Below are 27095 nucleotides of genomic sequence, written 5' to 3' on the forward strand. Positions count from 1 at the left end.
TCTCTTCGAGCGTCTCAAGACAGGAGTACTACTTAAAATAGAAGTGACTTTAAAGTTCAACTCGAAAGAAGAAGGCTTACAAGAAGCGGCTGAAGGCCACTCGCCTGCGATCTCGTAACCGGTCACAGTCCCTTAAGAGACTCTCAAACATTACGCACGTGCAAAGAGAGGCACGTCGGCTTAGAATTTTTAAGGTAGCACAGAAGATGCCGCAGCACTACGAGTACAAATAATTAAAACGCGACCGAACAAAAAACGATCGGTCAAATAAAAAATAAACATTCGCGACGTGTTTGTGAGCGGGGCGGTCGAGGCCGCTAGTGCTGACGACACGTACAACAATCTCAAAGGTAGTTTATGCACCCGATAGTGGTAAAACTACGTATATCTAAAAAATCTCTATAACATGCTAATCCATTCTACGTTGAAATGACTAAGATAGAACTTAGTGGTCCATTCTGAAGATAGGGGAAATATTATGCTCTACGAATTCACGCATCTGTTGAGATCCCGATATCAAACTATGGGGTATACTAACAACTTAGCGATGTACTACTTACCGTTGTTACGGGAGGGGACCATCGAAGAATGCAAACTATGCTAGCTCAATTTTATAGACAGACATGGGCACTTGACCCAGAACTTGCAACTTATAAACGTCCCGTCATGCACTTTAGGCAAAACAACGCAAATATGAAAAATTAATACATTAACAATTGTCAACTGGCATTAACAAATATAGCAATTACGCGTCGGACATTTTGATTTGCGTTTTTAGTAGAAGAAAACTTGATCTTAGGCTCCGAGTTAATAAACCAAATTTCTACATGTAACTATTCGGCTAGCACATGCTGCCATTTGCCATACATGCGTGTCTAGTATGGAACATATTGGGAACAAAAGTTCTTGCAGCGGGTATAAGACCAACTTGTACGGCATGTTATCTTTAGACTTTACACTGATTTCGATTAAATCATATATAATGATGTCGTAAAAGCACGATACAAAAAAAGATCTGAAGATCCTAAGTAAACTGAGAAGCAACCTACGCCGAGGCATCTATTTTTATGATTTTTGCAGTTATTAGAAGCGCATAGAACACACAGTCAAAAGCAACAGCAACAAAAATCAGTTTCTTTTACAAAAAATTAAGTAACCTTTTTTTTTGGCATAAAAATTGTACTATTTGGAGCAGCGCGACCTTACACATCTACCATCGAAAAACAAACCGTCGACTAAAAGAACGGGTGCGTCGTTACTGTTGCTATTAGAAAAAGAAACAATGGTAAATGGCCGTGTGCGATGTGTAAACGCAATCATTGGATGTCAAAGGGCAGAGTCGTTCAGGCGGACGGCCGACAAGACAAGGGCAAACTAAGCGAATTACTCCAGAAGGTCACGTTCCCACAATATCATAGTTGCATATATGATGCAATTATTTCGCAAATAACAGCAGAAGAAGCTGGAGTTGGAACCACTGATCTTCGTACAGCTAGTAACTTGATATCAACAGTAAGTTGTTTGATGACCTCTTTAAGGTTGGGTAGGCCAATCCAGCTAGAGCAACGAGCGACTGAACAAGCAAAGGACAGATACGGAGCTACTATCCTTGGAATTCTGTTTCTTCCCTCTCCTAAAGTACCACCCATAGTACCGGAACCCAACCTGTTCTCAGGTAGTTGAATTATTACCCACATAGTTAAACTGTTATATGTAAAGACGGTCGTCGGGCAAGCCGTACACGGAAGTAGAGCAGTGGCTCACAGTAACACGCGAGGAGAATAAACTGGTCAGCGGAGATTCACGTTTAAACAATACAAAAAAAGGGAAAATAGTCACGAAATTTCTCCTAGTTTAAGGAAACGATCAATTATGCCAAGGCTTGATTAAGGACGACCTTGCCCGGACCGACATTACTAGCAGCTGCGTCGACTGACGACCACATAGGGGGAGATGAGTTCAAAAGATGCCTTCGGTGCCGATATAACTCTTTAGTTATGTATTTTAAGGAGTCGCATGCGTATACAACACATCAAAATACGCGTGATAAGAAAGTCATTTTATTCAACCCGATAAGAACAAGAAATATTTTGAATACGAACTCTTAACGATCAATGAAGTAGTGTCATCATACACTGAAGTTTTAAATAAAAAAAAAAAAAAAAAAAAAGTAATATTTCTTAATCATATCTAGCCCCATCGAAAGACTCTCAACGCAATCGTTGATAAATTTTGCTCCTCAACAATTTGTTTCTACATTTATTTGTAACTTGCTCAAAAAACATCCGTAATTATCCTGTATGTATAACATGTTATTACCTTATAAAACGAGTTTTGTGTGTGAAAGCGTTTTTGCTCCCTAAAGTTTACCTGTTTACCTGAACAGAACACCTATATTTATAGATCAATATTTGACCTCGAAAGTAGTTCTGTTTTGTCGACGTTTTGTCTTTCTTCGATGATTCCATTGATCTGATCCTATCCCGTCAAAAGCGTATTGGTTTAAAGAGGAGTCAGTCACACTAAATGACAGCATGTAAAACGTAAATGACTCCACAATACAGTGCAGGGGGGCGGGCATTCGCCGTTACAGCATCGCTTGCCATCACATCCATATTCCATCTCGTTTCGTATGCTATGCCCCCTTCTAACAATTATTATTATTATTGTCATTTTTTCTTTCTATCTGGCGGCTTATTCATCTCGTTCCCTGTTCTGTGCAGTTGTCTCTACAAGGATGTTGGACCGGAGGTGAGCACGAGTGTATCGAGAAGGCCGCCATCAGCGAAAATAGTAGCGCCTGCTATAAGCGGCGGGGCGGTGATGCTGACCTAGTCTTCTGCTGTTGTCTCGACTACATGTGCAACCAAAACTTCGTTCCCCTACTGCCTATACCAGATCCAACGCCTACGGCGAATAAGCCTGCAGTCGACTCGGACGACTGGCTCCCGCACGAACAATCGAGCTTCACGGACAGCTGGAAGTACACAGTGATCCCGCTGATTGGCGTTCTCGCCATCATTGGCGTTATCATTCGCTGGAAGTACGGGCAGAATCGGAAGCGTCACGCGTCTAATCAGTTCGGCTACGACAACCAGCTCGAGAAGAGTTCATCGGATGTGGATAGCGTTACACTTGTCGAGCCCGCGGCACAGGGTCGTTTTGGATCAGTCTGGAAAGGTAAACACAATGGGAAAGATGTTGCCGTCAAGGTGTTCCCGCCAAATGAGAAACAAAGCTGGGAGCGAGAAAAAGAAGTGTACCGCCTACCGCAAATGCAACACCTAAATGTATTGAGCTTCCTTGGGACGGGCCCGAAGACTAACGCGCAGACAGGGCTCACCGAATACTGGTTGTTGACGGCGTGGCATCCACTTGGCAGTCTGCACGATTTCCTGCATCTCAACACGGTCACGTATGACCAGCTGTTGCATCTGGCTGATTCGATCGCCAAAGGCGTCATGCACCTGCACACAGAGGCGGCGCCGACAAAACATGACTGTTATAAGCCAGCGATGGCACACCGTGACATCAAATCAAGGAATATTATCTTAAAGGATAACAGGTTAGAAAATGTCTACTGAAAAAACAGGTTCTTCTCGTATGCTCGTAGCGTTCGAAGCGTTTGTTGTACACATAGAGCCACATTTTACAAAATAAGAGCTCATATTAAAAGGCACAATTAGAGCTTTGACATTGATCTCGGTATGTCGAAAATACGCAGAATGAATAACATTAGTAATTATGATAGTGATAAAACAGTAACAGATATAACTGTATGTTCCGGCTATGTATTTTAGGACGGCATGTATTGCCGACTTCGGTCTGGCGATAATCTTCGAGCCGAGAACGAGCATTGGAGAGACCCACGGTCAGGTGGGAACTCGCCGGTAAGTTATTAGTAGTTCACACACACAAATGAAAAGTTAAACAACGTAGCCAAAGAGGTACTGTATAGCAGTTTGGATGAACTTGTAAAACATGGTTCATCTTGTTTATAAACATTGACCCGCTTATTTTTGGCTGCGACCACGGTTTTGACGATATAGCATTTATTGTAGGTATTTATGCATACAGACACGCCTTCTTGATGGCTCTCAGGCTCATCCAACTTGTCGATTTAGGTAGAGTTTAAGGAAACGTACAACCGGTCTGGTTGTTGTTGTTGTTTGATATAAAATATTGACTTTAAGTTGAGTAGTTACACTTCATTCTGTGTGTGCTTCTAGTATTCGTTTGTGTTCGTTCTTGTTTGTAATTAATGCGCTCCCATTATAAGATACATGTCCCCGGAGGTACTTGAGGGGGCAATCTCGTTCGACCAGGAAGCGTTCCAGCGAATTGATATCTACGCGCTCTCTTTGACACTGTGGGAAATACTCACTAGAACTTCCGACTGTGACCCGTTCCCAGAGTATAGATTGCCCTTCGAAGATCAGGTTGGTAGACAACGGGATCTATAGACACCTAACATTGAAGCAAACGTTACAATATGGCGACACGCTTGTCTTACGCTCATTCACTTTATATTTTCACTCTTTTATATATTTTTTTTCTTTGTATAATATATGCTTTTACTAATACACATCTGAGCAACTTTTCGTGGTATGCAATATATGAACCTTTTTTTTTTTTTTATAAAAATGATAGATCTACCGTTGAGCGAATTTTGTGTATCTAGAGAATAAGACAATTATCTAGTATAACCCATAAACGCGACTACGTCTTTTCATTACATCGTTGCGTCGAAGATCGTCTTAACGTTTATTGGTTCTGTGGTAAGACTATCATATACTATCGAGATTACATTGGTATGATCACTCTCACTGAACTTCTAGAAGAACAATCTGCATAATATTAACTAGATTAATGTTATAAAGATATTCTTCCGTACACTACCTTTTTCTGTGTTACTCTTTTATGTAAGAATATACTTAAATACAACCTCGTATAATTAAAAGATCAAGGCTTAGATCCTGCCAACGATAGACAAAACAGTGCACAATGTGTGTGTGTGTGTGTGTATTTCTCGTCCCTATATATGATTCGTTTTTCATTACATTTGTATTGTATTCTTACGATAGTTTTTTGGCTTTTTCATCGTTTGTTGAAACGAGCTCTCCAACAGTTTACGGTTCGTGGGAGACGCTTTGTTTGTTTGGCGAATGCTTTCGACCTAACGTATCTCAAACGTCTGGACATTATTACTAGGGAAGCGTTGAAGTGCAGGACCTTAACCTCGTAGCTATATGACCACTGGCTGCTAAGTGAAAGACTGAAGACGAACCGCAGGCGTGTCCGGAGATAATAACAGGGTCTTTAAGTACTAACATTGTTCTCAATTTTTCTCTGTTCTAAGTTTCGTAAATTTACGAGTGAACCTTCGAGTACGAGAAACTTCCATTATACGGATGAAAGCGCGTCAGTATTGTAGCTTAGCTAGCCTCATTAGACGAGGTAGAGTTGCGATTGTGCGATTGAATCGTGTGCCTTCTTCGATATACTATACATCACAAGTTTATACACACATTATGCACGATATATTTCAACTCACATTTGCTCGTACGTACTATATTTGAAGGTGGGACCGCACCCGTCTCTCGAGGACATGCAGGACACCGTCGTCACACGAAAAGTTCGTCCACCGATTCGCGACTCGTGGCGTGAAGATAGCCGGTTGGCGTTGTTCGTTTCAACGCTGGAAGAGTGTTGGGACTCAGACGCTGACGCACGTTTAAACGCTTGCACCGTTCATGAAAGGTTCGAGTTTGAGCGTGTTTTTCGCTGTAATTGTAGGATCACGTGGACATAATCGTTCACCCGTTTTCTTCCGGAGGTGGCAACTGGCACAGAACGCGTTGATAATAAAAGCTGATCGAGTAAAAGTACCATATAGCAATCGTTTAAGCTGCAGTACATGGTCATCGATAATTCACTAATGTATACATATACACGTGTCAAAGATTAAGACACTTCTGCTGTCGACTATCATTTAAACATGTATGTGTTATTTTGTTTGTTCTTTTATGTCCAATCTTTTCCTATATCTTCTGCTAACGTTTATGAAGAATCCAACAACTCATGAGAGACGTCAACCAGAGTTGGGCGGCCGAGATCGCCGACGAGAAATCAGCGCTTCTCCCACAGAACGGAATGGTAAACGGCGGCGTTATTATCCAACAGCAAAATGGCGGAATTGTGATCAATGGCTTAGGCGGCCCACGGCAACACAGTCAATGCATTAACAGCCATAATAACCATGCCCAGTTGCAGCCACAACAACAGCAACAACAAACGCAACAAATACGCCACCAGCCACTTCAACAACTACAAAACCTTCAGCAACATCATCGGCAGTACCACCAGGTTAATGGCAACGTGGCTGTCTAAGAGGAGTTCTCTTAAACTGTCTGCTGCTCTAGCCAACAGAAGGTCAGCAATCGACACTATATAAATAAACAATAGAAATCATGTCTTTAACTCGTGATATTTCAGTCGCAGCTGGTAAACTGCCAGGTTCGGCCTTAGCATAAATCTGTGCTCTCGATGTCCCTGCTATGTGCGGCAAGAGATTGGCCAGTAAAATGGTTTTGGCAATGACTACAAAGGACACTTACGTGTGACAGCTTACTTCGGCGGGTGTCTGTCAGAGTCGATGGAGAAAACCGCAGAAGAGCCGCTGGAAAAGCTAAGTCCTGTCTGCGGTGCTTTTGCATAGTTGGCCAGACGAGATCAGTATGGAAAAGAAAAAAAACATTTCATATATATACGTTCCTGTATGTAAATATTTCGAGAGCTAATGATCCGTTGCTTATAAATATGACGGCTTTGAAGAAAGCCGCAGGAACTTTAGGTCACGGCGAACGGCAGGGCAATTTCGCACAATTTCATCATCTTCAGAGTGACTCACGATGATCTCGCGTGGTCTATTGCTTGCAAACTAGACGGAGTCCAATTCGCAAGTAGTATGTATGTATACATCTTCGTATACTATTGCCTCTTGAATGGCCTTATCCAACAAATCGGCAGCAGCGTCAACACATCCTTTGCATGCTATTATTCTACAAACACCCATAAGAATCATCTCTAACAAAAACAACATAACCACTTTTCCTGATCGATTAACTTGCATAAATCGTTTTTGTACCAATGATGCAATGAAATTGCGCCGATGACTACTACGTAAAACAACCACAATTGGGCCTTGATATCACCGACCTTGGTTCAAGCAAAACATTACGTCCTGCAACTGTAGCTCCTGCCGGCAGCAGGACTTCTGCAAAGGGCGAATCAACGTGAGTAAAGCGCATCGTCAAGTGAGAGGCAAGACGGCGAAGTTCATAAGTGAGTGTTAAAACTGCAACTTTTATCTGAAGTCATCTGTGGCATTAATAGTAGTGATAAACATATCGCTTAGTTAACGCTGACAGCGCGCTACAATAGAGCGATAATGAGATATAGTTACTTTATATTAAAAGTAAAATGTTGTAATGCCCTAGGGCGAAAGGAGTAACGGAAAAGTTCGATCGAAGTTGCTCGCACCGACATGCAGAGTAGTGAGAAATTAATACTTCCCTCTATTTTAGACTTACACAGACCGATTGGAATAATACTACGTTTATAATAATAACAGTACTTGTTTCACATGTTACATACATTTTTGGTGGTAAAGTATATACGTATATATATGGGTACGGCACCTAAATTGAAACTGTTTCTAAGGCTATCTCTAAATAAAAACAGGTATTTCAATTCAATTTTTTTGCACACGCCAGAAGTGTTATTCCTGTTTACTCAATACAACCCTGGTTCACCGTGATTATACCTTCGATTCGAGACCTAAGCAGCTCATTTTCAAAGTCATTCTTCTCGATATGCGGGTAGCTTATTCGTAGTACCCGCGCTATATTGCTAGGCGTACATCCGCCAAAGTGTTGCCTCCATAGGCTGCACAATTAAAATTCAAGCGGAGTTAAATTTTGGGCTGCTAACAGGCCGGAACTTCCAAAAATGCGAGGGCTAAAAACAGCCACAAATCTGCAAGGGGCAAAAAACAGTAATTGCTGAAGCTTAATACAGACGACCCATCTAGTTGGCATTCTCCTTTCTAAAACGGCTGTTAATTTCTGAATTCTAATCCTAATTTTTCTAATCTAATTTTTGAATAAGTTTTCGGCTGTTAAAATCTAAAACCTAATGAAGATTTATGATTTGTCTCATGGAAATCTTCCTTATTGGAATTGTTTAAAAATTGCATAAAAACTGCTATTAACACGGATCGCCGGTTTAGGACAAAAAATGTAAAGTTTCATTTTTACCTTCTCAGGATTAATATTAGACTATAATAGATTGATAAATAAGAACGTCTAACGTGAACAGATTTTTTAGTGGCTAATTTTCGCCCAAATCGCGAAAACGGCGCACTGTGTTCCGCCATTGTCATTTTGTCCTGGAAAGAACAGGTTTTCTCCTAAAATTAAGGACGGCCTATGAACTCGTGCTCGTTATAAGAGATGCCCGAGCAAAGTCTATCCCAATTTAGTTGCCGTATATATACGCGGACGAGTATAACAGCAACGTTAGAGCTCTAAAACCCATTTACCAACATCCACCCTACAATGTTTAGAGGTTAATCGGCGCCGATTAACTGGACCATAGCCAAACATGAGGTGTTTTTTTTTCCATAGCAAACAAACAGCTTAAGCACTATATAAAATTAGATTTTGTTTATGTAATTCGTCAACGTTCTCCTACATGTGTTACTCTGGCAATTGCTCCCTCAAAACAGACATGCCCAATGTACTAATAAAATATTAGCAAATCTAACCATAATATTGTGCCTTCAATGGTTATTGTATTCCGGTTGAATTTTAGTAGTCATCGATTCGTGACCAGGTCCTGTGACAACGGTACGATTTGTGACGGGATCGACGAATTTCAATTGTACAATGTCAATATATATAGATAGATAAAAGACCATAGTGGATGACACGCGGATGGGAGAAGGGCGCAATTTGGGAGCGCGACAGGACGACAGAACCTGGAATAATGTGATCATTAATGAGGCTACAAGCTAGGCTCTAATCGACGGCCGTTTCGGTGAGTCGCAAAAATCATTACGGTAGTAACAGACGGAATGAACGGATGCGATCGAAATGACGTTTGACTAGTCGACGACCTCAGTCTCTGTCTACGACGACAGAACTCGTAAGCCACTTGAACTGGTGGTATAGCAAACCCATGCTAGACGTCCATGAGTAGTTTATGGTGATGCTATTTCGCATCGTCTCGTTGCGATTGTCGAGCGTTTGGCGGCATTTTTCAAAAATGGGCAACTCTAAAGGAAACTGCTGTGCCAACGTTTGCATATGTCGCGCTCCCATGTCTGACACTCGCGCAGACATGGTCTCCCGTCACTAGGAGCAAGCCACCATAATGAGATAAATATATTTTTTTAAATTTTCTATTACTGATTTTGATTTACTGAACGAGCAGCGAGTGACATCAAGCCCTTGACATGCTCTGGTTCGGCCCAAAGATTATTCGTTTACGAAATACCATCCGAAATGATACCCCTGGGGGGTGGAAACAATGAAAATATTAGCGTAAAAGGACTTCGCTCGATTCTCCAGATTTTCGCATGTCTAGTGCTTGATCGTAACTATTCCAATTGTATGAATGTTAAGATGTCTGTCGTGTACATGCTGCTGTGAGAAGAGGCCTGCAAACGTTAGGCTTTATCAGTTACATTCGTGAATTAGTTAATCGGTAAAAAAAAAAGTTCGACACACAGCGAAAAATAAGGGACTGCAATTGAAGACCGTGTGGCGATGCTCGCTAACTGTTAAATAGACCATAACGTTTCGTTACAGAAAGGCAACCTTGAATTCGGAACCTCACAAAATCGATTTTCAGCGCCATTATTTTGTAAGGTTTTCGTTGGATCTGACCCGCTGAGCTTTTAAACATTCAGTTATCTAATAGGATTTTTAATCAGCTTGCGTCTCGTTATTAAACTAAGTTAGATCGACGAACCAGCGGAATGTAAATTGAGTGATACATTTGACTACGGTGAATACCATTATATGCTTCTACACATCGAAAATCACTATGAGTGGTGAGCGACATGATTAATAGGAATTCTTTGGTCTAGGCAGAATAACTTCGAAGTCCAGATCGCATCAAAACTTCGCGACGATCAGCAGCGTTATCCGTTAACTCTCTTATGTCTTACCTTTGTGCATCGTCTCTGCTAAAACGTGGCTCGAGCCGATCCCGGCAACTAAAGGCTCTAGAAAAAAACAAACCTGCCACCATCTGACCCAACGACGATCGATATCGTCGATTTAGAGCGCGACCGTGTCCATCTAACCGCCAGCCATTATTGGAAAGTCTGTCCTTATTTCTGAACATGCGTGAATAAGCGTGAGTACGTCTTTTGCCTAGAGCGCCGATTCTCTTAAAAGAACAAGCGCGCCCACGTCCAGGAGGGCGTTGGCGTCTCGAGTGCTTTCGCCTGTTGTTCACGATTATTTTGTTCGAACAAATGATACCTTTACGCGCTCTTAAGTTGTAATAATAACAAAGAGTATAACATAATGTACATTTCGTTGTTGTGTTATATATTCATTACCATGACAAGTTTTGCTTGGCGGGTTCTTTGGTAAAATGCAAAATTATATAGGCCGACCAATAATTATATGTGTAATGTATATATTTGTAAAAAAATATATGAGAAACACCTATATACGTAACAGTTATGATAGTGATGATAATAATGAGGCCAAATATACTTGAGGATAATATAATAAGTGAAAGAACATATATATGGCTGCGGAGTTTTATTGTGCACACCTTCCAATCGAGGCAGGAAATGCATGTTCAATACGTCTGAGTGTACGGGCTCGCGTGTGCCTGTATGCTGGAGGACCTAATTTTTAAAGCCTCTTCATTGGCTCGTTTGTCATCGCACATGCGGTTCATCGCTGGCGGCAAAGTCTTCAACAAATACAGCCTGATACTCTGGGGCGTGGAACAAACCAGACAAAGAAAAGAAATTGATATAGACTTTAAATAAAAAGGCATTAAGGTAGGTACCTCCAATCGATAGATTTACTAATATCATGAAACGTGTGCATAATGTTGCGACTGCGGGCAACAGGTGTTAGAACGAAGTTGTAAAGCGTGAACACTGTCTATGGCCAGCTAAAGGGTTTTGTCTGGCTGAAACCTTCATGGTAACTCTTATGTGAAAGTCGCCGACGTAATGGGTGCTAGTGATGTTTCGGTCACTCAGTGCTGCTGCGCAACAATTAAACTGAAGGAAAATGACAACTGGCAAAAAAAGTTAGTCATCACATGTAACTCCGCTCGGATGTCGGAAAATCAGCTGTAATCGATGTACTGATCCAAAGCAAAAAATGTGTGCGGCTTTAAGTGGGAAAACGTGGAGCAGACGATCTAAACTTCAGTTTGGAAATTCGAAAAGACTTCAGACCTGGTTAAGGATGCTGTAGTCGAGATTAAACCTAACATCGAACCTAGCCATAAGGTCTGTGAGGTTCAAACTAGTGTACCATATTTCTAGCATTTGCAGACGTTTGCATCACAAGTTAGAGAAGTAGATGTTTGCCAGTCAAACACAGAAGGTCTACAACTTTAGCGGACATCGTCAATGCTAGCTGATGTAACTACTGATTTGAGCCTATCAATCGTCTTAGTCTGAAACCGCGGTCATCCATGCCAATAATCATAAAATGACTGTCAGATACCACGCGAAAACTATGCCCACAAATTTAAACAAACAAGACAAAGATACTTTGACGGATATCTAGATAAGTATGTATAATTAAATATATTTACGTTACTTTGTATGTACATATATATGCAGGGGAAAAGAAGAATGATTTCAATATGGATATATAGATACATACGTACACACACACACACCCACACGTAACATCATATGGATCTCATACGTGCGTCGCATAGCTCACAAAAATATATATTTTCTGGCCTTATATTGTAATTATAGAAATTATAATAATAATAATAATAGTCCTATTACGAAATTCTAGCAAAGAAGCATCCTCGTTCAACACAATGGTTCAGGGTTTATTTCTTTTTTCTTACGATAACAAAACGTTGCCCTATACATGGAACATAAATATTCCAGTAATTGCTGCCCAGGTGGGCTATTGTGGTAGAGTAGGCAAGTGTCCGTTCGTGTTTTGAAAATCACGTAATTTGCTTACAAAAAAAAAAATGGAAAAAAAGAGTTAAAAAAGTTACTAAACTTGTGCTTTGTGACCCCCCTGGGGTGATTGACCTGGCAGCGTACAATACGTTTAGCACAATAGAAATTCAATATGAGATTAATATAGACATACATAGCCGGTGGACGCTTGTGTTCCGCTTTTTATAAGGCAGTTGATTAAGGAAACAAAAGGTGAGTGAGCGTCACGCTGGGAGAGAACATTTGAGAGAACAATCAAACGCTGATGTCGTTGTATTGAATGTCGATTAGATATACACTTAGATGCCCATACGAATCCAGGCAAACCCTTCCATGGACATATATATGTATATGGGCGCTTAGGTTATGAAATTGCTTTCTGTACCAATGTCGTTACTTTATCATTGATTCTGGACCTGACATGGAGCCTTTCTCGCTGCAATCTATTACGAAATACGTTTATCTGAGCGAGCAAATATTTTTTTATCTTTTCTTCCTTTTCCCTCACTCAACAAAGTAGGTGCGTTCTATTTGTATGCAGGACAATTATTGGTCTGTTTGGGCGTGCAGCGCGAAATTCAACGTCGCTGACGCGCTCACCATGTCTACGTACGTTTTTCTAACGAACTATCCTTCCTAACGAACGCTATCACTTCACATAGTACTATTATATGCTCAATAGGCCGTTGTTTCATCTATTGGCGACGCCTCGCGGCTGTACACAAGACGAAAAAACATATGACGGAAAGACTTTGCAGGTCCGCGCTTCGCTGTTTCATTTTTCAATTGAGAACACTATTTATACCTACACGTATATATATATATATATAAATAATTTTTTAGCATTCATATTCAATGCTTAGTGGGTTGGGGGGAAAATAAGCTCCACCAGAAGGGGCCCTGCCGAATACTGCGGCGATACCTATATTGTACCATATACATATAGTGTAATATACATATACATAAATATACCTATGATATATACGGTTCTATAGTATGTATGGATAAACAATGCCTACAGTGGATTGATATATCTGGATACTGAGGTTCGATTACCCCTACAACTAGAGAAAAAAAAAACACTGTTCGTCTATCTACTAAAAACGATTTGGATGTTTGAGGGGTGGGACGGGACTTTATTGCGACAATAAATATATATTGCCAAAAGAACTGTTAGATACGAATTGGTTAGTGTTATAATAGGGCTAACGATAATATTAAAAATAATTGTTATCAGTAATGATACAACAGTAAAATCTATTGTTGATGACAACAACAACAGCAACAACAACGGAGTGCAAATAACATGAATCGACACACAGAAGAACAAACGGGAAACGATTTTAGCGGTAGAGTAAGTTAATGAACACGTGTTATTGGTTCTAAAGTAGTGGCTAAAAGTGATTTTTCAATGGGGTTGATTTGAATGAGTGAGACGAAGGCTTGCCTCGAAGGGTGCGAGGATTAGAGCCTCACACGTGCTTGAACAGATCCTTGTAATAACAATGCTATTATTGTGAATAAATATTTTTGATTGGTTATATGAATGTATAAAAAAAATAAATCGTGTGCTTATTTCCGTCTGCTTTACTCTAGCTCTAACGTTTCTTAGTAGGCCGGAATAGTGAAAGCGACAATTTCTATGGTAAACGTTTTTCATTCTCTGCACGTTTTAGGGATACTACTATCCCTAAAAAGTGGCCGAGAAAAAGGGTTTCTGTTCTGTTTTTCGTTTCCAAATTCAAATGGATTCAACGTGATACGTCGGCCCTAACTGTTCAAAAGCTATGGTCCTTTCACAACAGTCCTTCGCATGTTTCCGAAATCTCGTACGAATGGAAAGCTAACTCATAACTAAGTTACATACGACTCCATCCTTCTAGCCAGAAACGTAGGCCATAGCGCTAGAAATGTGATTAAAAAATTAAGATAGATAGACTTCAAGGGGGCCAGTGACCTTTTTCACTACGTTATTTTACGCCTTCGTCATATATATCTACGTGCAGCTTATGTAGGTACATCAGTCTCGATTTGTGCATATATGCACACAACGACCTCACACAAATTTGCCTATTGCAGGATTCGATCGATGGCATGCTATAACAACGAACCAATTAACAATTATATTCATGATAATAAAGCTGAGTTTACAAAGGGACACCCATTGCTGAATTCCCCTGACCGATGCTGAGAGGCAAAAGCCAGAGGTTCGAGCAATCTTAAATCTACTGTATTGGCAATTTCGCTATTTTCATCAGAAAAAACCACACTGTCTTGTACATATGATAGCAAACGAGTGCGCCATAAATAGGCCACTCGCATTTGGCCGCTTTCTTTGTAGACTACATCGGCAGATGTTTGTGGATCCATTCTCAGAATCGTATCCGATCCAATGGAATACAATTTGGTCATTTTTTTTATTTATTTTTTCTTTTTTGTTACACTTAAAATAGTTCTATACAATTGTATGCATTCCGAAACAGTAGACAGATACGTAAAATGACAAACAGAGCGTGTCTAGGTAGAACGATAAAGAAGAAAACGAACTCGACAATAGAAGCAAAATGAAATAACATATTCCCTAATACGTCCAAACACAGTTACGTTAATTAGACCCTTTAATAAATATCCAAAGTATTAGAAAATAATAACAAGTTCGATGGATAGTGATGCCGATTCACGGGAAACAATGCATTTATTTGATAGGACATCTTATGTTACTCAATCGTATATCACAGATGTTCCTGATAAATCGATTACCATTGTCCTACTGCTATTTCGCTCGTTCTTCCTGTAAACGATTGGTGCGTCCTAGGACTGCTCTGCTTGTATCAGTAATAATTTCATATCTCTTACTCAATATTCATACACATCGTGTATATACATACGCACACGAGCATTGCAGTCGCATAAGAGAAGGTACTGTTTTTTTTTTATGTGTATATGGGGCCGCGGTCGGCTAAGCGATCGTATTTTGTTCATATGTTCGGTGGGGTGCCGTTTCATTGAGACTACATCTTCAACCCCTATTATTAGCTAAACATATCTTTTCCAGCTGTGAAGCTGACCTGCGTCATTGAGGGTAGCAATGCAAAACTATTATATTAGTCTGATTTCTGACTAATACTATGCGACGTACCGATATGCGAAGGGGTATTTGTACCGAGAACCTCCCCATTGAAGAAGGACGATTAAGTGACGTTTGTTCCCGGTTCAATTTCACTTTGCGGTAATTTCAGATAAATCGTTGCTGGAGGACACGACGTACCGAAGAACAGAAGCTAAAAACACGCTTATGATATAGATGGTGAACTTCAGATGAGCAAACGTACTCAAGCGTGTTTACTTTTCACTCTCGTAGAATACGTACCGAATATGTAGCATTGTAACAATAGATATGAACCTATCTAAAATGAATGGAAAAGAAAGCTGGGCGCTAAACTATGCCAGAAGCGTTCACGTTGCTCAGGGCGTTTTTCCATTGGAGATTCTCATCTTGTCGAGTGGGCAAATTTCCGTTTAGCATTTACCACAACATAAACATGAGTTTGCCTTACTGCGCCGAATACTGAACAGCGTTTCGCGATGTAGGGTCCATTAATTTTTTTTTTTATATAGTAATTTTTGTGTGTAGAACGTACACTTATTCGTATGTGCTGTAGAGCCTTGTTAAGCATGGCTCATGTGTATAATTCTGTCGCTGTGTGCCGTTATTCTGCATTGTAGAAGACGCTTCTTGGCTGCAACCCTTTCAAACGTGGCTCAATAATACATGGCGCATCGAAATTTGCTAATGCGTTTACACTGATGACATGAATCCTTCAGCTTTTCCGCTGTTTCATTATATATATTATTCCATTCAAGTATGTTTCCAGGCGGTACCCCAGCTGCTTCTCTATTCCACAGCAGTATATTTTTTTGTCCTAGATATTATGAATATTATTATTGCTATATAACTATTGTTAGGATGTTGCACTTTAAATAAGCACAGCTTTGTATATTGTCGCCAGTGTCCTGCACACTGGCTTTCCCTCATTATAGATGGCTTGGGCAGAGATACACGTACGCTTAAACCTATAATATAGTTTGAGAACGTCTATTATATGTATGAATGTAACAGATTTTTTACAGGACGCCTACTCTCCGTTATGACATATAATATTTTTACAACATGCCATACATCCGGGGCTATGATATTTTTGTTGTTTGTATGAAAAACATAATACTATTATCCGACTATACCTGTGTTACGTAGAACTTTTGCACGTCGTTATATAATCAGCATTAATTTCAACAGGGTCCAATCGAACGCGTCGTGCATCCAGCTGACAGAAATCACACTGTCCATTTAAATACTATTTTCGGTTGTACAAAGTCAATTGAACATTAAATAAAACATCCATGCACTCACCGTTCGTACAAAAATTTTTGAGGCGCAAACATCAGATCGACGGCACTGCGACGTCCGCCCTCTGCATTGAGCTCAGATCTCGAAACGAGTTCTGGCCTTGGCTCAAACAAAAACTACATTAAGACATACATACATCATTTACGAGGCTCCTTTTCCCCTCATAGCGTCTAGATAAAACAGCATTAACGGTGACCCAGATAGATAGCTCTTTAGTATTAGCCATTATGGTGGCTTCTACCAAACTGGCTGCAATCTCTGGTGCATTCGGTTGCTAGACTGACTCATAAGAAAAATCATCTTTCAGCTAAAAATGACCTACTGTTATCTCCTGATTTTGATCGTTGACGTGCCCTGTAGTTGCTAATTTTCTAGTAGTCCTATTGGAGTGTCAAAATAAGCATGATTCTCTAAGAACTTAAATACGGCCAATGAAATTGCGTGTTTGCTACAAGCAGTTTAGCTAAGCGTAAAGATAGTGACCAACGCTCTGCTATTCTATATTGCATCCCTCTTTGACTAGAGCTAATTTTCCGAAATTAACTGGTAAGTAAATTTCTTTAGAGTCTCAATTGTAATAGCGCACCCTCAATTCAGTCGACGTAATAGGACAAAGGTGTCACTGCTTAAAGGTCATGGAAATCTAATCCATATACCCCATCAATACCCCATAGATAACCGATTTTTCAGATCAAAGAATATCCAAGAAATCATTTTAACAAGTCGGTACTACATATTTTCGACTGGTGTCGGAATATCTCAGTGTCATCGATCTTTTGATCGCACGTACACTAGAAGGTGGCCTTACATCCAAAGGTCAATTTGGTTGATTGATAAATATACCACCATAGTATTTTATATGTCGAATTCCCCATCTGTTTTTCTATGTATGCTCAATATCGATCGATATGGATCTATAATCCTGTTTTATAGTTTTGCTCTACTATGCCGACTAGTTATTACGGCCCGCTATTGTTACTCGCTAATGTTTAATGTTTATGATTAGCGTTTAACGTGAATGATTCGTCTCGTTCGTTTTATTAAAAAGCGAGCGACTCAAGCTGGGGGCAGTCGATTACGGCAGCCCCGATACTACTGCGACGTAATTGCATGGCTCCCAGTTGCGTCCAGCTGTTTTCGCGAGCGTCGTACATTTCCACTGAGTTCAAACTCGAAGTGCCGTCATTTCCGCCGACAGCAAATAGTACCCCGTCAGCCTGAACTACTTCGTGAGTTGTTCTGAAATTGGATTCAATTCACAATCCATGAATTGGCCTATTAAGTTGACCTTTCGGATGACCAAATTGTAAATAAGTTTCTTCATGGCTAAATCGGTTCGCTGAGGTAAATTATATGTATTTTTTTTAATGAGAGGAGAATCGAGCAATAAGGTATAATAGTAAGTTCAAGTACGAATACGGTCAGTTCCCGGCGATCTTTTTTTAGGGGGGATTCTCCCATTGTTTGGAAATCATATTCGACCAGATGAACAAACCTGCGGCAATGCATATTCGCTACGTTGGTCCAGGCGTTTGCCACGATGTCAAATTTTTCACAACTATTCATACAGAGCGATGCATCATTTCCTCCAACAGCGTAAAGTGCCCTACACCAAACAACAGATTTTATTTTGTTTGTTGTTATTATTATGGCCCGTGAGTGAATTATTTGCTCGCTGCTATAAACAACACAGATGCACTTACGACATAGTAACAAATTAGCTAAAATTTCTACATGCTTATTTAAATATACTCGTAAATAGCAAAGGTGCCCCTTTGTCTAATGTAAAGAGGCACAGTTACTCTCTAGAATTTAGAAAAATTTTCATTACCTCTCCCGCATATGTATTTCGATATGGCAATTTGTACTACTGTCCACATGCTCTTCTTAATTAACGAAATCTTACTGCTATTATTATATCTTTGCTAAAAAGTACATCATTGTTATATACGTGCCAATGTCAAATTTATCGGCTCAAGAGTTCGACAGAAGCGTAATCCCATCGCGCGTTTTGGCTTCTCAGCCACAAAGATCGTCTTAAAAACTGAACGAAAATATTTCTGGTTTAATGTCCGGAACCGGAAATTAAGGGAGCGACTAACTCTCCACTCCAGACCAGCATGACACATATATATATATATATATATATATATATATATATATATATGAGACCTACTCTCTATGTCAAGCATACGTACCCCTCACATGTATCATCACTAACCCATTGCAAAGGTTTTCCTGTTTCCTATGACAATACCGGTGTGATGTTTGTTTCTATCGATATTTTCGTGCTTTGTTTTGCTAGGGGAAACAAAAGAAGCCGGAAAAAGGGGGCAAGCCAACGCCATAGCTAGTAGCATTATGTGTGAAGAAATGCTCTATGATAAATGCATGAGTATGGTACCTGCAGTGCTTATCCGTAGAATGTCCTTTGGAAAAAATAGCCCAGGAAGGGCAACTTCGTCGTTCATTTTTTGATAATACCAACCTGTCGAGACTAGCCGCTCCGCATGAAGTTCGCCGAGAACTCATCGCTGGCATAAGGCGCCAACGGCCCTCCCTCGGATCCAGTCTTTCGACAGAGGATTGGTAGTTTGCGCCGTCGTGTCCACCAACCGCGTATAGGCAGCCGTCTGCGTTAGTTCAAGCGTGGATTTAACTTGTTGTTATGATTAGTTACTTTCTCTTTAATATCAGGGGTCCAACGAATAACCAAATGGATACAAAAACTTTAGATGTCGTCAAAGGTTGAAAAAAAGTTCCTGTATAACTTCGATCCAAGAAATACTCCGAAAAACCAAAAAAGAAAGTTTTGATATTTTCTTAGAAAGTATGATATTGAAATATGTTTGCTAGTTTTTTTTTTTCTTTCTGGAATTTCCTTTATCGTTTCATTATACGTTCCCACAAATAGCAGTGGCTGTTTGTATATGCGGAGCAAAGAAACGAGAGCGAATCACTTCGGGCAACAATCACGTTACCTAAGACGGTGAGGCGGCAGTAACGGCGTCGGCTATCCATTCCAACGAGAGATGACCACGTGCCAACAAGTGGGTCAAATTGTTCAACAGAACTGAGACAGGAGCATCCGTCATAGCCACCAGCTATGTACAACAGACCGTTGAGAGCTGCTACACCCAGGCATGAGCGTCGCGTTCCGAGAGGGCTGATTAGAGACCATGCGTTTGTTTGCGGGTTGTATACCTAGCCACGGAGAAAAACGAGCCTAAGTAACTCAGGCAAAATAGGAGCATATTTCCAGTAATTACTGCTTACATCATAGAAAAATACTTCATAGAAAAACCTTCAATTGAAAGACGGCTATACTACAGCGAAAGGTGCTTCCTTTGTCTGGCAATGCGCACAAAAGCGTTCGGACTCTATTATGAACTACCTACTATGAACTAGAGAAATACCTAATTGGGGTGAAGTGTAGTATCTAAAACGCCAAGAAATGCGTTATTTTTTACAATTTGCTTTCAACACATCATGTCAACAGTTTCTAGAAGTGGGTCTAAGCGACTATCTCAAAAGGGCTCTATTGGTATACCATGCTGGGATAAAAACGACAGCCATATGAACGTACCTCAGCTGAAGACAAATCCTTGATGCCGTCAAAGCCACCAATGGCGTATAAGAGACGATTGAGTGAGGCGACACCCGCTCGGGATCGTCGATGCATCGTCGGAGCAAAATGTAACCATCTTTATATTACGAAAAACAGTTTATAAAAAAATCATCTGTATATGAATCTATAGCTGAATGTTCCATTGCTATGTGGACAATTGGTAATGTCATATTAGAGAAACATAAAAGACCCATCCTAGTTAGATGCAATATATTTAGTTCAGCCTCACCGGTCTGTTCGAGGATTATAATATTCACAATCGCTGTGTATAGCAAAGAGTGAACCTCCTCCGACTGCAAACAGATAAGGCCGGAGACCTTCCGGCCGTCGTAAAGTTGTTCTGATCGATGTCATGGACGATCGTTTCTCAGGCACAAGGTGATACTTCATTGCTTCCATGATGAGGTCCTTACTGGCTTCACTGTGCTGGACCTGACAGAATGACACAACGAGATTTTATTAAAGTTATCGTTCCGCGTGTTCATATGGACGGGCCGGATTCAAAGAAGATTACTGATGTACTTTTAGTGCGCAACAAAGAAATGGCAAACGAATAAACACTCACCAAAGGCTCTTCAGAGACATCAGATAGAAGAAAATGCCTGTCTACAAGCGGCAGACGACAATGTCTCAGTAAACGCTCCAAATGTTTTTCGCGACCAGGTTCGTGTTTAACCCATCTGTCGACAAATTCATTTAGATTTTACATTTAGTTAAGGGCTATGGGATCAGATGCATTCATATTATTTATCACGGCAAGAATTTACGTTACCAATTCAGAGGAGCCGAATGTGCCAATACACTCATAAAAGATAAAGTTGACATTCTGTATGAAGCTAAAAGCTAAATGTGGCCATCATTTGGTACACGTTATATTCTCTAGAAGGGCAGAAGCATAGGTACTCTCGGAAATCAAATCTAGGCTAAGAAGGAACCACACCCGTTCAAAGTGCCCTGGACCAGCGTCGTATAATACCATGGTTACTTCATACCTCATAATAGCCTTGTATACACATTCTTCAGCCGGGACATTAAGTTCGCTGCTCGAAACGAGGTCTTCGACGTGCTGAATATCAAGCAATAGGAACTCTTCAGTCAAAGAAACGTTATGGAAGTTGTGCAACGCAAACCGATGCGACTGTCCCTGGGAAGGAAATACGGGTTGGGATTTGCATCTAATACACTCAGACGTTTTTATTTAGCTAACCATCCGCTCTCTTTTATCATCTACATATGAAAAATGTTTGCTTTGTTGGAAAATGTTCAAATACAAACATCGAGTTCTATAAAGCTCACCTTTTGATACCTAGCAATCTATAGTACATAAAAAGCATAGAATGCAGTCACAGACGGAAAAGGCATAATATCAGAATCATGGCCCCGCGCATCTCTGCCGAGCGTGCCATCATATTGCGTTACGATTTGTACGACCACTACTATATAATATCCATCCAGTATCAAACATGGCAACTTACGCTAGTATGGGGCAGAAGGGCACCCAAGCGATTTGGAAATGTCTCTGTGAAACGTTTCTGCCTGAAAATATATAGTCAGACTAAAGGCTGGATGTTTCCAGTTCGGTGGTGTGTCGTTCCGGCTCACCTGCAGATCGACGCAACAGTTCGCATCGGCAAACGATCTGATACCAAGACAGTTGGACGGCTCGAGTTGGGATAACAGAAACTTGCAGCACGCCTCACGTACGGTCTCAATCTGAATCACAGGTGACGAAGCGTGCAATGCGGTATGATCGTGCAATGTAATTAAAAGGCCAAAAATGTTTACATCATACAAAAAACTACTCGCTGTAAATGATACGATGTCTTTTATGCTGTCCAGTTGTAGATAAGATAAACGTGTTGCACACACTGGCCGTCTGTTGGTTGATACCTGAAGAAAATTCGAGGCAGGTAGTAGATGCTGGACGTTACTTTGATTGATGATAATTTCGCCGGTATAGCAGAAATCAACGATTAGCTTTAAGGCGAGTGCGTCCACGCTGTGGAGAGTCACCTCCGACCTTAAACGATACGTTTTACATACGCCGCTACGTTAACGACAAGTGGTCTAATAAGGGCCTTAAAAAGCGACAGGCTTTGTATAGTTTGCTCATAAGTGAAGTGTTCCTTCATCAGTTGGTAAACTCTATTTAATGTTTCTATTAAATTAACATTTCATTGGTAGATTCTCAAGAGTTAGTCGTATATTTAATTGATGCAATAATAATCATGTCAAAGTTCTTGTCGCTACTTACCGATTACGTTCGGCGAGTTCTCCATTGAACATCGCAAAAAAATACGCGGAAGAGGCAGCGAGCACGAGACGATGGGCAGGCAACTGCTGTGTGCCGAAGGGCGAATCCGTCTTTAAAACGACGTCACAGAGCTGACCGCTGTAACGCATTGCGTTCATCGCCTGGGGGCGGAACCGACAGTAGAAGCAATCGAGCGCGAATAAAGTACAAAAAAAGGAGCAATTTTTAGAGGGGTGCGTGATCCTAACCCGCATTATCAATGGTACATAGTGCGATTCGATCGGCAGCGAGACGTGTCTAATATTTAACATATCATTCTCAAAAGGATTTACAAATATTAGCGAAGCAGTGAGTAGAACCCGTTAAAAGCGCGAGAGTCATACTTTACCTAGTGAGGTATTACCTTGAAGCATACGGCGAGATGATCCGAATCAAGTTGCTGAGTTAAATTTGACGTTTTAAAGTCGCTGATGGCAGACTCGCTAGGGCTCATCGATGCTGCGTCGTTGTATAGTTCCAGATTGCCTGAGTATCTATTTTCGCGTATAACAGAGATTATGCATAGCCGAAAAGGCATAGGGCAATGTCGAAATAGTTAGCCACCTGTTGATAATAATTATGCCGCTGTGACAAAAATCATTTACTAGATTAAGGCTAATTTGGCAGGCATGCACAGGCCGGCTTACCTTTTATTGATGGCGTCATTGCTGTTGAGACGTTGGTTAACAGATCCAGATGAGCCGAAGTTCGTAAGTGAAGTGGAAGATGAAGATTTGCTGGACGAGCTTGTTGAAGGCCCGCTTGAGTGACCAGATATGGTTGAACAACTTGGAGTCGCCAATGATGGGGATCTTAACTGACTAACATGGGTGACGGCATTAGAATTGATGGTTATGACTGACCCCGTTCGGTTCGAGTTCGTGATAGAGGTTATGGTCGCTGCAGCTGGACTTGTTGACGAAGATGCCCCATTGAGTGCCCCCTGCGGTGATGAGGGCGTCAAGATTGACGCTATTGAAATCATGATTCTCCCGGAACGGCAGTTTGAGCTGGGCAAGCTGAACGACACTGGACATCAACGAAGAGGCAGAATGATACAATAGTTGAGTAACTTTGTTGTCATCTAACATGTTATGTAGCCCAAAGGAGCACAAATTGAATCTACTGACGTTTAAAAATTTTCGCACTCAGGCGACATACGGGTCAAACCTATTTGACATATAGCAACTTTCCAGCGTCGAAGTACTGCTCCCGTTCTCTTATGGATGGTATATTAGAGTACCAGCGATTTGTTTCACTTCTGAACTTTCTGATCACTGTTTACTTGGCTAAAGATATTTCCAAATGTAAAAGATACTGTTCAGACAAAGTAACTGCAGCCTTGAACTCGACCCGGGCTAATCAATCACATGGGAGTCCGACAGGGATTCTGGTACCCAACGTACAGGACTATACGGACTGTATTTTGAATTAGTGCTAGCAAAAACTCATATTAGCAAGTCAACATGCCCAAACACTACATAATTGATCCTCACAAACCCACGTAGAGTTTAATTGATTTATTTAAGCATATAAGAACCTCGATGGATAAGCATAGGCAACGATCGATATCGAAGAAAAATCGATTGATTGACGAACAGTTTTTTAAGTATCCGACACTCCAGTTCAACGATTCAACTGTAGTTACCAGGTGGAATCTGTATTACTTGGCCGATAGGTATGCATGGATGGCTTGAGAAAAGCAGATGGTTGAGCCACTGACCTAGCAACATTGAGTTATATATCTAAAATATTATATAAATCTAATTTAGTTATGAATGCTAACATGTTACGATCCCTTATTGCTCTTCAGCTCACTAACCAATGCTTTGTTGGACAACAAAGTTACTGAAGGGTTCTTTTTCGTTATACTCTTGGATCTGTATCGTTTTACTCATACATTTATAATTTATCTGAATATTCATATTGGACGTAGCTAGGTACTGGAGCGTCGCGCGCTATGCTTTAGCGGCACACCTGTACAACCTATAAAGTTGGGTAAATTGACTTTTTTATTGCTAAATTGAAACTATCATGAATATAGAACGAGTCAGGTAACGGTCTGCCTTATTGCTGCCTATAATTGTTGCCAGCCAGGTGGAAACACAGCACTGGGGTAAATGTTCAAAAACAGAGCGCCGAGGTGTTCGTCGTTGGACCTCTCCAACCATCACCAACTTCAGTAAGTGGGACAGATACTCTTTACTCCACCCGCAACCGCATGACGTGTCGAGGTCAGTGGCCGGCTCTGGCAAGATAGTGACACACCAAAGCAAAAAGGACATCACGCAGAAATTTTCACTGATGACTATCGACAGGCAAAGCAATCGCAGGATGGCAGTGGATAGCCGTTATCTTATCAGCAACGTGCGTGCCACTTTGTTTTTTTTAGCAGAAAACAAACTCAAGATTTCATGAAAGGCTACTAAATAGGAATAAAATACCATAAACTATTAAAAAATACCTGAACAGCTACATAGAGACAACAAAGTACCGTGTGAATTATCTATAATATTGTATCACTAGATCGCTTTTATAGCGTAAAACTAAAAAAAAATAGTTCATTTTCTTCGTATGAACTAGAAAAATATGATCCTCACATAGATAATAACAAATAGTGAGGTACTGATATCGAGTAAGAGGCAATACACTTCCCAGTGTATTCATTGAAACGTCTAAATTACGCTTGGCCTGAATTAGTTTTTTTGCAGTTAGCTGACGTTTACTAGGTCCGTAATTATTAACATTTTTTAAAATCATCCCTAGGAAAATGCATAACTTATGTCATTGAGCGAGACTATTTTTGCTACGTATGAAATGCAAACACGCTGCAAGCCTGCTTGTCCGCTACGACGCTCATATTATGGACACGGGTTTAAGCCAGATTCACGTTTTTCGGTTAGTATTCTGTAGTAGTATCCTAGCATCGTCTAGGTTTCTGTAATTTTTTGTTGAAATATTATTGAAGTAACCGGATCAAATATGGATGTACGACAGCTAACTAATTTCCTGAAATATCTGGGAGATGCCATATATTATGTATTGCCTAATAGAATTCCGTAGCGTATCACATATTCGCTAGAGGATAGCAGCTTTAACTTTGTGAATCCAGTATCTATTTGAACTTACAGGATGAATGATGATGAAAATAACCTGGTAGGCCCTATCTGACTTCGATCGAAACGTCCTGAAGTTCAAAGCAAAAAAATTGCACTGCTTAATTATTGTCCTAATTCTTTCTGTATTTAAGTGAAACGAAACAAGTTATTTGAACGATGGATTGGACGAAGTTAAATTGTATATTCGGGAGGATAAAGTTGTTTTTACATCAATATGTTGGAATAATAACAATATGTTTAATGTCAACATTATGGCATTATGTAAATATTGTTTCGATCTTGGAAGTGTCCCACGTGCGGATATATAAAATCAGATTCATCTAAAACGGGACAGAAAACACGCAATGGTAAGCCAATCGGCAAAACATCTCATTGTATTTTTCAGTTTTTTATCATCATGCTTAACATTTTCTTGCGTTTGCCTGAACTTAGGCGTACCCCCACTTCCTCAAATCAGCGATGAGAAAAAGCCTTGTTTAACTAGTTTGCAGAATATGTAAATACTTTATTGCTACTGTCACCATCGAAGACATCGTTCCAAATAACACTAAAATTACGCTATATAAAACCAAAACCCGTGCAACAGTTCCTGGCTTATCGTTCACCGAACGAATTCGCCGCTAATTTCAATCGGAAAACTGCTAGCTCCATTTGCCCCTATGTGCTTTTGATGCTGATGGCTCTTGTGTTTAACGTTGCTCCTTAGCTTTGAATAGCGGTAGCTTTACTTGTGTCGGTATAGACTGGGCCTGTGGCGCGCGGGAGCTGGAGCCCCATTTGATCCAGATGGCGGTAAAGTTGCGCACGAGGGAGAGGGAATCATGGTGACCAACGGTCGCTATTCGCCGTTCGCTAGCGGGCCGTAACATAGACACAATATAGCAAGCATATGAAATGGGACCTAAGTTGGCGTCGACCCAGTAACTTACCCGGTGACCCAGAACTAACTGAGGTGTGGTGCCATATCGCTCGTCGCTAAGTTAAGTTCCTATTTTTCACTTTAACCAGCTACTGGCTCGGTAAACTGGGCGAGCGAAAGCCTATACGCTCTTATGCAAAGCGCGAATCATCGTTGCATCTATAGGCACACACACGCAGATGCTAGATAATTGTTGGTCTCGCAGGACTGATGATGGCAACTGAGTGGAACGGCAGCATTTTTGCTCAAAACCATGCTATAAAATTAATTGTTCAAACAACAGCAAGACGGGCCTTATGTATGGCATCAGTTCATATTGGGTTAGGGCCAAATTCGCAAACATGGAGACCCTGAAATCGAAGCACCTGATTAATGGACCATATCGATGTTCGGAAAGTGCCACAGAATAAATACCAATTATGTCGAAAGATTGATTGTGTAGATCGCATAGAAAGAACAGCTTCGTTAAATGGGTGAAAATAGGGTCGGCCTA

General features: G+C 40.7%; 2 protein-coding genes across 7 annotated transcripts in view; one reads left to right on the top strand and one right to left on the bottom strand.

Annotated features, from left to right (window-relative positions):
• Window positions 1-13799, top strand: part of put (activin A receptor type 2 punt) — a 35314-nt gene extending 21515 nt beyond the window's left edge. For 2 of the 6 annotated variants that reach the window (XM_086971179.1, XM_022844986.2), the window contains 5 exons: window positions 2724-3565; window positions 3801-3890; window positions 4280-4439; window positions 5582-5760; window positions 6069-8832. In XM_086971179.1, coding sequence (XP_086827305.1) covers window positions 2724-3565; window positions 3801-3890; window positions 4280-4439; window positions 5582-5760; window positions 6069-6390 — 1593 coding nt within the window. In that variant the 3' untranslated portion in view covers window positions 6391-8832. Of the gene's footprint in view, window positions 1-2723; window positions 3566-3800; window positions 3891-4279; window positions 4440-5581; window positions 5761-6068; window positions 8833-8874 lie in introns of those variants that run through there. The other 4 variants (XR_015313635.1, XR_015313636.1, XR_015313633.1 and 1 more) reach the window with 4 other exon arrangements.
• A 1096-nt stretch (window positions 13800-14895) lies between these two features.
• Window positions 14896-23577, bottom strand: LOC111267053 (uncharacterized). Its single transcript, XM_022845002.2, has 13 exons — window positions 23212-23577; window positions 22929-23058; window positions 22526-22686; window positions 22162-22291; window positions 21874-21984; window positions 21264-21415; window positions 20837-20951; window positions 20501-20703; window positions 20230-20347; window positions 19625-19847; window positions 19132-19276; window positions 18139-18249; window positions 14896-17882 (listed from the first exon to the last, which is right to left on the bottom strand). Exons 1-13 carry the CDS (start codon window positions 23547-23549, stop codon window positions 17684-17686), a joined length of 2136 nt encoding a protein of 711 aa, XP_022700737.1. The 5' UTR covers window positions 23550-23577; the 3' UTR covers window positions 14896-17683.
• Window positions 23578-27095: the final 3518 nt, after the last annotated feature.

This window comes from Varroa jacobsoni, unplaced genomic scaffold (genome assembly GCF_002532875.2).
Source record: "Varroa jacobsoni isolate VJ856 unplaced genomic scaffold, vjacob_1.0 scaffold_1142, whole genome shotgun sequence".
NCBI classification, from domain to species: domain Eukaryota; kingdom Metazoa; phylum Arthropoda; class Arachnida; order Mesostigmata; family Varroidae; genus Varroa; species Varroa jacobsoni.

Excerpts from the sequence above, each read along its gene's own strand:
- LOC111267053 (XM_022845002.2), bottom strand. The coding sequence starts at position 23,549 with ATGATTTCAATAGCGTCAATCTTGACGCCCTCATCACCGCAGGGGGCA. Across the intron at positions 21,416-21,873 it reads ACTGTTGCGTCGATCTGCAG|GGACAGTCGCATCGGTTTGC; the intron begins GTGAGCCGGAAC and ends TTTCCTTCCCAG. Across the intron at positions 19,277-19,624 it reads CTGCCGCCTCACCGTCTTAG|ACGGCTGCCTATACGCGGTT; the intron begins GTAACGTGATTG and ends GAACTAACGCAG.